The sequence below is a fragment of the Ranitomeya imitator genome, chromosome 7 (genome assembly GCF_032444005.1).
Source record: "Ranitomeya imitator isolate aRanImi1 chromosome 7, aRanImi1.pri, whole genome shotgun sequence".
Classification (NCBI taxonomy): Eukaryota; Metazoa; Chordata; class Amphibia; order Anura; family Dendrobatidae; genus Ranitomeya; species Ranitomeya imitator.
Genome location: NC_091288.1, coordinates 179,687,096 through 179,698,372, shown reverse-complemented (window position 1 = coordinate 179,698,372; position 11,277 = coordinate 179,687,096). Strand labels below are relative to the sequence as shown.

Sequence of the window (11,277 nt, the reverse complement as noted above, 5' to 3'; positions counted from 1 at the left end):
TGATGCCCATTTTTGTGCCAGCCTTCTAAATTTTGTATCTGTTTTTAAGTGTATTCACAAAAGGACACATGACCGCATATTATTATATACTCAGAATGGTTTATTTTTATACCAAAACCTGAAAAAAACAGAAAATAAAAAATAGCCGAATAAGAAACTGCTGAATAAGAAACCAACTTCAGCATCGTAGCCGGAGGCTCGTATTTAAATTCGAGGCGGCCTGTTGTTAGACTGAGCGCGTTGATTGGCTGTCATGGCGACATGGTTGATGATTGAGACGGCCAATCAAAGCACGCATGCGCCTGAGCCGCCTGGCGGAAGCAGCGATTTGTGTCCGGCTCAAGCGACAGAGCCGCAGATTGTAAGAGCAGCAGTGTGACCGAGGACAATGGCGGAACCGGGGGACAACAGGAGCGTGAACCAGCTGGTGAGTGAGCGCTGGCGGCGGAGTGTGCTCAGTGCTCCCGGGAGGGCTCGGTGCCTGCGCTAGGCCCGGGCTCCGCAATGTCCGCATTATGGCCGCGGTTATTGTCCCTCCCGCACCCTCATCTGGTGCAGGGGCGCTCCGCCTGCGCTGTGAGAGCCTCACTATGGCGGACTCCAGGGGCTTCCTGCAGTGCTCAGCAGCCATAGTGACGGGCAGGACGCCATGTTCTGTGCCCGGGCTAGCAGCGGCAGGTAGCGGCTGTGTCCGGGGGAGGGGGGATGGGCCAACATGTAGGGCTGCGGTGTCCGGGGGAGGGGGGATTCTCCCATCATGTAGGGCTGCGGTGTCCGGGGGAGGGGGGATTCTCCCATCATGTAGGGCTGCGGTGTCCGGGGGAGGGGGGATTCTCCCATCATGTAGGGCTGCGGTGTCCGGGGGAGGGGGGATGCTCCCATCATGTAGGGCTGCGGTGTCCGGGGGAGGGGGGATGCTCCCATCATGTAGTGCTGCGGTGTCCGGGGGAGGGGGGATGCTCCCATCATGTAGTGCTGCGGTGTCCGGGGGAGGGGGGGATGGGCCATCATGTAGGGCTGCGGTGTCCGGGGGAGGGGGGGATGCCCCCATCATGTAGGGCTGCGGTGTCCGGGGGAGGGGGGATGCTCCCATCATGTAGGGCTGCGGTGTCCGGGGGAGGGGGGATGCCCCCATCATGTAGGGCTGCGGTGTCCGGGGGAGGGGGGATGCTCCCATCATGTAGGGCTGCGGTGTCCGGGGAAGGGGGGGGATGGGCCAACATGTAGTGCTGCGGTGTCCGGGGGAGGGGGGATTCTCCCATCATGTAGGGCTGCGGTGTCCGGGGGAGGGGGGATGCTCCCATCATGTAGGGCTGCGGTGTCCGGGGGAGGGGGGATGCTCCCATCATGTAGGGCTGCGGTGTCCGGGGGAGGGGGGATGCTCCCATCATGTAGGGCTGCGGTGTCCGGGGGAGGGGGGATGCTCCCATCATGTAGGGCTGCGGTGTCCGGGGGAGGGGGGATGCCCCCATCATGTAGGGCTGCGGTGTCCGGGGGAGGGGGGATGCCCCCATCATGTAGGGCTGCGGTGTCCGGGGGAGGGGGGATGCCCCCATCATGTAGGGCTGCGGTGTCCGGGGGAGGGGGGATGCCCCCATCATGTAGGGCTGCGGTGTCCGGGGGAGGGGGGATGCCCCCATCATGTAGGGCTGCGGTGTCCGGGGGAGGGGGGATGCCCCCATCATGTAGGGCTGCGGTGTCTGGGGGAGGAGGGATGCCCCCATCATGTAGGGCTGCGGTGTCCGGGGGAGGGGGGATGCCCCCATCATGTAAGGCTGTGGTGTCTGGGGGAGGAGGGATGCCCCCATCATGTAGGGCTGCGGTGTCCGGGGGAGGGGGGATGCTCCCATCATGTAGGGCTGCGGTGTCCGGGGGAGGGGGGATGCTCCCATCATGTAGGGCTGCGGTGTCCGGGGGAGGGGGGATGCTCCCATCATGTAGGGCTGCGGTGTCCGGGGGAGGGGGGATGCTCCCATCATGTAGGGCTGCGGTGTCCGGGGGAGGGGGGATGCTCCCATCATGTAGGGCTGCGGTGTCTGGGCAGGGGGGATGCTCCCATCATGTAGGGCTGCGGTGTCTGGGGAGGGGGGATGCTCCCATCATGTAGGGCTGCGGTGTCTGGGGAGGGGGGATGCCCCCATCATGTAGGGCTGCGGTGTCCGGGGGAGGGGGGATGCCCCCATCATGTAGGGCTGCGGTGTCTGGGGAGGGGGGATGCTCCCATCATGTAGGGCTGCGGTGTCCGGGGGAGGAGGGATGCCCCCATCGTGTAGGGCTGCGGTGTCCGGGGGAGGGGGGATGCTCCCATCGTGTAGGGCTGCGGTGTCCGGGGGAGGGGGGATGCTCCCATCATGTAGGGCTGCGGTGTTTGGGGGAGAGGAGATGCTCCCATCATGTAGGGCTGCGGTGTCTGGGGAGGGGGGATGCTCCCATCATGTAGGGCTGCGGTGTCTGGGGAGGGGGGATGCTCCCATCATCTAGGGCTGCGGTGTTTGGGGGAGAGGAGATGCTCCCATCATGTAGGGCTGCGGTGTCTGGGGAGGGGGGATGCTCCCATCATGTAGGGCTACGGTGTCTGGGGAGGGGGGATGCTCCCATCATGTAAGGCTGTGGTGTCTGGGGAAGGGGGTGCTTCCTGTGCAGGCTCACTGACAATGTAGGAGAGGCATCATCAGCGCTGCCTCCACACAATCTGTTGCCTAAACTTCTGCACCTCTCCATTATAATTCCCCCGTGTCTGTGACCCCCACTACCCACCCGGATTACAACTTGTCCCTCACCTGCCTGGAGCTGCTGCACAGGATTCTCCCCACTGGGCAGTGATGGAAAAAGCAGGTAGGACACAACCACGCTCGCCTATGAAGAATTAAAGGACCCGTGGCCAAAAAAGGCAAAGTGGCTGAGGGCTGCACCAGATGCTATTGCGGGCCATATACGGCCCGTGGGCCGGACATTCCCCACCCCTGCCCTAAGGTGGATGGTGGATAAAGTCCGGCATTTCCCAAGAAGCAGCATGGCCAGGACTGAAGATGAATTCTAGATCTGTTACAATGGAGGAGATTGTACAGTGTCGGTGGTAACTTCAGGCCGGGAGAAGAGAAGTCTCCTCTGATTGCAGGAAGTTGATGTGTAATGGGGCTGTGGTGTCGTCTTGTGACTGAGGAGGGTGGCGGTCTGTTAATTGTGTACTCTCACTACATTGTAGTTGCTACAAAACATCAGACCTCTCCAGTAAATTGGTTTGTCACACTTTTAGTGCCCCACCCTACAAAACCAAAAAGTGGTGTAAAGTGGTTACTATTAATTCCGCGTCACCTGCCTGGTGGCTCGTTGCCAACTTCCCGACTAGAAGTTGGACCTGCTGGAGAAAGTGATCTTCCCCGTGTACATGGTACTTACAGCAACCACCCGAATTCATGTAGCGTGAATGCTGCAGCCCATCAGCGGCCACTGATACACTGCAGCGGTCCTGTGACATAAGTGTCACCGCCAGGAGATTCATCGCTGGCTCATACTCTTGAACCTCAGAAGTGGGACACCCTCCACTTTGGGCAGGATGTAACATTTGTATCTTTGGCTAAGTCAGTGACCTAAGATCTGATTGCTCGTGATTAGCCTCGGGGGAAGTCATGGGTTCACAGATAGATACGAGACACTGCCCTGATAGCTGTACGGTAACCATGCACCATGTGTCCTTCACATGTCTGGGGCAGATCTAGGGTCCTATTAAATGATGACCAGCACGGCCATGAAAGCAGATGAGTTGTATGCTTTTCCATCTTTAAAGTCTCTCTGATCCTTGTGGGTTCGGATGTTGTATCCTCCTGCCCAGGAGATCGATGTCCTTCTATTCCCCCAGCGATGTTCTGCCTGTAAACGCATCGATTGCTGCTCTCTGATTGCATTACAGCCACTGTGACAAGTCTCCATTAGTATAATACGATGAGAGCTTTGTGCAGCTTTCTTCTCAGAACACATAAATTGCAGCTGACAGACCTGACCTTGTCCTGCTGCTCGCTGGAGTGATGCTTGGTAGAAATCCAGACCTCGTTCTGCTCCTGACTGCTGACGTCACTGGAGTCACATTTATAGATTTTTCTTGTAAACCTTCTTCGGCAGCATTTTGACTCTTCACAACTCCTATCACTGTTGTTGACCTCCATTAGAACCACTGTCCCAACTCGGCAAGGCAACACCTATCCCCAGGACGGCTTAGTCTGCCATGCTCTGGGATTCCTACTGCTTGAACCCCCAACAATCCGGACAGACCTCATCGCTCCCAATAGCAGAGTTCTGATTGCCCCATTTTGACTGATAATTGCACTTGCGTAACACCAGCCATTATGTATGGGAGATCAGTGGCACTAGGCTTTCTTTGTCAGTCCGATAGACAAGGAGGAGTGAAGCTCTGTGCCCATGCACCGCCATCACCCAGTGGAGCACTGTAGATTACCGTAGAGCCACCGTAATCTAGAAGCTGTTTCCTGTCCTGTGGACTGGGTATAATTTGCAAGTTTAGGACCACCCGTTGTTCATTGCAGGTCTGGCTTCTCTAACCCCTAGAGATCAGTTGTTCTTGCCAGAGAATGCTACTTTTGGAAATGTAACGTTACGTGATGTCCATTTTGATGAAAGACCAACCGTTTATAGCCTAATCATACTGTGTCCACCAGAGCTTCTCAGTCCTGGCTTCTAGATGACCATGTGGACGTTGTTGTTCTTAAGTGGGTTTCCTGTCCCCGGGCCGGCTCGGCCTGGAGGCCCCTCCCTGTCCCCGGGCAGGCTCGGCCTGGAGGCCCCTCCCTGTCCCCGGGCCGGCTCGGCCTGGAGGCCCCTCCCTGTCCCCGGGCCGGCTCGGCCTGGAGGCCCCTCCCTGTCCCCGGGCCGGCTCGGCCTGGAGGCCCCTCCCTGTCCCCGGGCCGGCTCGGCCTGGAGGCCCCTCCCTGTCCCCGGGCCGGCTCGGCCTGGAGGCCCCTCCCTGTCCCCGGGCCGGCTCGGCCTGGAGGCCCCTCCCTGTCCCCGGGCCGGCTCGGCCTGGAGGCCCCTCCCTGTCCCCGGGCCGGCTCGGCCTGGAGGCCCCTCCCTGTCCCCGGGCCGGCTCGGCCTGGAGGCCCCTCCCTGTCCCCGGGCCGGCTCGGCCTGGAGACCCCTGTGCCGGGCACTGTAGATGTGTATTGCAAGGGGCATAGTACAGTAAATCAGCTCTTGCACATCAGTAATGCAGTGTCCACTGATGGGCTCTATTATGTGGTCATTGGTCCTTCTGTGGCCAGTCACAAGGATTTTGCCTCTGAATTGGGGGCACTGACTCCTGCCTGTGCTGTATTTGCCACTACCTGTGGTAAGTTGAAGATGGGGCGCACTGTATATATAGTATGTGGGATACTATACACTGGGTATTGGAATAATTATCTGCAGGGGGAAATAAACAATCAGTAATCCATTACCCGCTGCTGACCTGAAGTTCATTTGGTAAATTGTCAATATTCTTTGGAAAGCTCATAGTTGGCTCTAGTGTGTATTGCTTTTTCCTACATTAACCTGTGATGTGATAGACGTTTCCTGACGTTAGGTAATGCACCTTCCATTACAGAAGTTGCAGTGTATAATGTTATGAATAGCTTCTCTTTGGGTTCTGTACTTTTAATGTTTTTATTGCGTTAGCTGAACTTTATGGAATCATGTAAAATGATCACAGCCAATTGCAATGACTATGTTTCATGTGTCTTCTGCAGCATGCATGTATTACGATGAAACGCAAGCTGCTTTGTACTGTTCTACACTAAATCTAGGGTAGTTCTCTGCTCCTCACCTGGATGCGTGAAGTAGATGAGCGTTTAGATAATGGGAAAGGGAAGCAGAAGACCAAGCAAGTGAGAAGCCGGTGGTCAGATTTGGCACAGAACAGTATAAAGCAGCTTGTGGTGTATTGTAATGTGGGCATGCTGCAGAAGGCCTTTTAAACAGGGCTGTGGAGTCGGTAAGCCAAATGTCCGACTCCTCAATTTCCATGACTCCGACTCCACCAAAATGGGCTCCGACTCCACAGCCCTGCTTTTAAATATAATGCAATAAATTGCTATCCTGTCAATTTCTGGAATATATTGGAGCAATTCCATTATAGTTTTAGCTCTAAATTTATATTTGGGTACATCATATGATGTTCGGTCGTCTGAAGACCAAAGCCACTCCACATTTGGACAAGTGAGCACACGTTGCAGGTGATGTGTAATGTTGCCACAAACGCATGCATTAATTCGCCTGCGCAGGTTGGCGCAGCATGTGACCTCCTTGTGGGGGCCGTACCCTTAAAATGCAGAGCTGCCATGGATCCTGCAATGCTTAACATGCCTTTCACCAGATACAGGGTTCTTTTCTGACAACCGATCCAATGTCCATGATGATGTCTTTATTGCAGGCTGCGGAGACCGCGAGTCTCGAGGAGCATTTCCAAGGATGGGGCGAGGTGGTCCTGCTGGCTGACCGTGCCCTGCGCTGGGAGAAGCCTTGGTTTCCAGCTGCAATAATGGGGGCAGTGTCCTTTATATTCCTGTAAGTAAATCTGTACAAAGGGCCCATCCTGCATATTATGTGACCCTGTAATGTGAAGATGTCGCCTTCCACTGCAGCAAATAATAGATAGGAAGTGATGTTCGGTAGTTGTAGACCTATAGCTTGTTGCGCTCTCCGGGGGCAGATCCATGAAGTGTAGTCATCAGTCTGGGCCCATTAGTCGCTGGAGGAAGTGGTGTTGGCCACTTTAATGGATTTGGCACATCTTTCACCTATTGCGCACTACTACCGGAAATGTATGACACGTAGGAGCCGGGGTACAACCCTGTCGCAAACCATGACAATTATTGGGATGTGTGCCAAACCCCCACCCCCTTATAAAAAAAAAACAAAAACTGCTTGATGTGACCCATAGTTTAACCCTTCAATTGGCTACGGATTATCAATTTCCTTCAGCTCCAACTGTGGGAAGGTTGATCCCCCTGACCCAGTGGCTCTATAGAGGGCTAGGGTCTCTGTGACCTCCTGCCACCGCTAATGTTCTGGTGTTATCGGATTCATTCTGCTTTGGAGGAAATGTGACGTTGGGGTAAGTCTGTTCAAAATCTGTTTCTTCTTCTCCGGCAGGATGATCTACTACCTGGATCCATCAGTGCTTTCTGGTGTTTCCTGCTTCATTATGTGTCTGTGTCTGGCCGACTATCTTGTTCCAACACTGGCTCCCAGAATTTTTGGGTCCAACACGTGGTTAGTACAAATCATGGTTTTGCTGCTGTCATCCCTCCCGCCCCTCAAAGCTGAAACTGCTTTTGTGTAATATTCAGGAACTGACCCCATTTTCATGCTCTGTTATTGGCGTTCTGCCTGCACTATAGCTGCTGGAACGTCTGTTTCCACAGTTCCCAGCATGCACTGCATTGAACTGAAAGTAACTGCCATGTATATGGGGGGGTCCCATGACTGCCTACTGTGTATGGGGGATGGGTCCCACAACTGCCTACTGTGTATGGGGGGGGGGGTAGTCTGTTCTCCGAGATAATCCACCATAGAAGTTTGGCAGCGGCGCTCTCCTGGAGGACACGGGCACTCTCGGCAGAGCTCCTGTGTATGGAAGATAGCTACTGGCTGAGTCGCTGGTCAATTGACAGCCATGTAAGGTGTCCGGGGGACTTAAGGGAACCTGTCGGCACAGAATCACTGTTCAAACCAAATCCCGCCGCCCAGTGCTTCATGGCAGGGCCAAATTTCTTTTATACACTTTCCCACCTGCTTGTTTGCTCTGAAGCTCCCACTCCATCCTCTTTTGACAGCTCTGGCTTCATAGAACCAGAGAATGGTGGGCTGTTACCAGGCTGGGTAGGTCCCTTGTTATGCCCTTCCCAGCATAAAAATACCAGCCTGCAGCTGCCCCAGAATTGGTGCATCATATTAGATGCGTCAATGCTGGCGCTTTGCCCGGCTCTTCCTGATGCCTTGATGTGGTGGTAATGGTAGTTGGAGTTGATGTCAACTGTCACCAAGCCCTGGGGTCAGTAATGGAGAGGCATCTATCAGACACCCCCATTACTAACCCAGTAATCAAACTTAAAAACACTCACAGCGAGAATACGCTGCGTCCAAAGTGCTGCTACTTCGGAATCATGGGCACATAGCCTAAAATAGGATTGTCAAGAATGGGAACTCAACCTGGTCATTGTAACATCTCCAAAGACCCACCCACATTCTGCTTGATAATAAGAGACGGAAGGGTGTGGCGACACTATACTGGACTTGTAGTCTATAAATGGTCAGTTGTTGACCCTCATGATCAGCAAAATTCCGAGGTGTCCATGCTCCTGGCAGATGTCAATGGTGCCTCCTTTCCTGCTGGTTGGGAGATTCTCGGCACACCGCCATGTGCACTGGAAAGCAGTGAGTTCACGGCAAGAATCTCTTGGGGTTGTTAGAATCGTTGTCTATAAAGGATTCTTCATTGCATCTCAATCATTTGATGTTTTGCATTTTGTCCAGGACCACGGAGCAGCAGCAGAGGCTGCATGAGATCTGCAGCAACCTCGTGAAGACCCGCAGGAGGATCATTGGCTGGTGGAGACGCCTGTTTGTCCTCAAAGAGGAGAAGCCCAAGATGGTAGCATTGTTGTCTATAGGCCATGTCTGACTATTTGGATAAACCCCTTTTTAAAGTTATTATTTTTCTCTGTCTAGTATTTCATGTCGATGATCACCGCTCTCGCCATGGTTGCTTGGATCGGACAGCAGGTTCATAACCTCTTCCTAACGTACATTATTGGTAAGTGTCCCTATAAGAGGACGACAGGAAAGTGTCCCTCCTTCACTTTTAGGCAATTTACCCCTATTTAACCACATGGTGTAACTGTAAGGCGGCTAGCGGTGTACTAATCTGCACAGTTGCTGTACACAGGTCCTTCTCAAAAAATTAGCATATAGTGTTAAATTTCATTATTTACCATAATGTAATGATTACAATTAAACTTTCATATATTATAGATTCATTATCCACCAACTGAAATTTGTCAGGTCTTTTATTGTTTTAATACTGATGATTTTGGCATACAACTCCTGATAACCCAAAAAACCTGTCTCAATAAATTAGCATATTTCACCCATCCAATCAAATAAAAGTGTTTTTTAATAACAAACAAAAAAACCAACAAATAATAATGTCCAGTTATGCACTCAATACTTGGTCGGGAATCCTTTGGCAGAAATGACTGCTTCAATGCGGCGTGGCATGGAGGCAATCAGCCTGTGACACTGCTGAGATGTTATGGAGGCCCAGGATGCTTCAATAGCGGCCTTAAGCTCATCCAGAGTGTTGGGTCTTGCGTCTCTCAACTTTCTCTTCACAATATCCCACAGATTCTCTATGGGGTTCAGGTCAGGAGAGTTGGCAGGCCAATTGAGCACAGTAATACCATGGTCAGTAAACCATTTACCAGTGGTTTTGGCACTGTGAGCAGGTGCCAGGTCGTGCTGAAAAATGAAATCTTCATCTCCATAAAGCATTTCAGCCGATGGAAGCATGAAGTGCTCCAAAATCTCCTGATAGCTAGCTGCATTGACCCTGCCCTTGATGAAACACAGTGGACCAACACCAGCAGCTGACATGGCACCCCACACCATCACTGACTGTGGGTACTTGACACTGGACTTCAGGCATTTTGGCATTTCCTTCTCCCCAGTCTTCCTCCAGACTCTGGCACCTTGATTTCCAAATGACATGCAAAATTTGCTTTCATCAGAAAAAAGTACTTGGGACCACTTAGCAACAGTCCAGTGCTGCTTCTCTGTAGCCCAGGTCAGGCGCCTCTGCCGCTGTTTATGGTTCAAAAGTGGCTTTACCTGGGGAATGCGGCACCTGTAGCCCATTTCCTGCACACGCCTGTGCACGGTGGCTCTGGATGTTTCCACACCAGACTCAGTCCACTGCTTCCTCAGGTTCCCCAAGGTCTGGAATCGGTCCTTCTCCACAATCTTCCTCAGGGTCCGGTCTCCTCGTTGTACAGCGTTTTCTGCCACATTGTTTCCTTCCAACAGACTTACCATTGAGGTGCCTTGATACAGCACTCTGGGAAAAGCCTATTTGTTGAGAAATTTCTTTCTGGGTCTTACCCTCTTGCTTGAGGGTGTCAATGATGGCCTTCTTGACATCTGTCAGGTCGCTAGTCTTACCCATGATGGGGGTTTTGAGTAATGAACCAGGCAGGGAGTTTATAAAAGCCTCAGGTATCTTTTGCATGTGTTTAGAGTTAATTAGTTGATTCAGAAGATTAGGGTAATAGGTCGTTTAGAGAACCTTTTCTTGATATGCTAATTTATTGAGACAGGTTTTTTGGGTTATCAGGAGTTGTATGCCAAAATCATCAGTATTAAAACAATAAAAGACCTGACAAATTTCAGTTGGTGGATAATGAATCTATAATATATGAAAGTTTAATTGTAATCATTACATTATGGTAAATAATGAAATTTAACACTATATGCTAATTTTTTGAGAAGGACCTGTATATACAATTCCCACTGCTACACTTTTTTATGTTTTTCTGGGTTGTAACGAGTATCCTATTAATCCGCATTTCCAATTTATTTCAGTGAGTTTTGTGCTTTTGCTTCCCGGCCTCAACAAACATGGAGTCATCACCAAATTTGTTGGAATGGGAAAGCGTGAAATCAACAAACTGCTGAAGCAAAAAGAGAAGAAGAACGAATAACGTCCTGCTCAGCGCAAAACTCAAACTTCCACGGGAGCATTTTATTGTTTTTTTGGGCGGGGCTACAAGACGTGTCTGACCTTAACGTTCCCATTCAGTTCCCCAATAACTGCCAATGCTGTATCTGTGTTGCACTGAAATCCAAACCTCTAAAGTATGAAGAGTCTTATCCCCGAGCGTCGTCCTCGTCTCCAGTGTTTCTTTACCACTTTCAATGTTTGCCACTCTTGTAAATATTCCATATTTCCGTGTGTCTTGTGTTTTTTGTTTCTTTTTTTTTGCTTTCCATACCTTTCCAGAGTAAAAATGTGTCTTCTTAATGGATGAAATAAAATGTAGAATATTCTGGAAACTTGTATTTTTATTTCTGCTACGGCAATACAACAGATCTACCAGGGCTGTAGAGTCAGTAAGCCAAACCTCTCACTCCTTAATTTCCATGACCCCGACTCTGACTCCATCAAAATGGGCTCCGACTCTGACTCCACAGCCTTGAGATCAACGCATGCACGCATGAAATATATACCATGGA

At 51.7% G+C, this 11,277-nt stretch overlaps 1 protein-coding gene across 1 annotated transcript; it reads left to right on the top strand.

The window, feature by feature from the left end:
- The first annotated feature begins 270 nt into the window (after nucleotides 1-270).
- On the top strand, nucleotides 271-11,097 carry ARL6IP1 (ARL6 interacting reticulophagy regulator 1). The gene is made up of 6 exons (XM_069734119.1): nucleotides 271-427; nucleotides 6,419-6,552; nucleotides 7,141-7,260; nucleotides 8,524-8,641; nucleotides 8,719-8,803; nucleotides 10,627-11,097. The coding sequence occupies exons 1-6, from the start codon at nucleotides 389-391 to the stop codon at nucleotides 10,743-10,745; spliced, it is 615 nt and encodes a 204-aa protein (XP_069590220.1). The 5' UTR covers nucleotides 271-388; the 3' UTR covers nucleotides 10,746-11,097.
- Nucleotides 11,098-11,277: the final 180 nt, after the last annotated feature.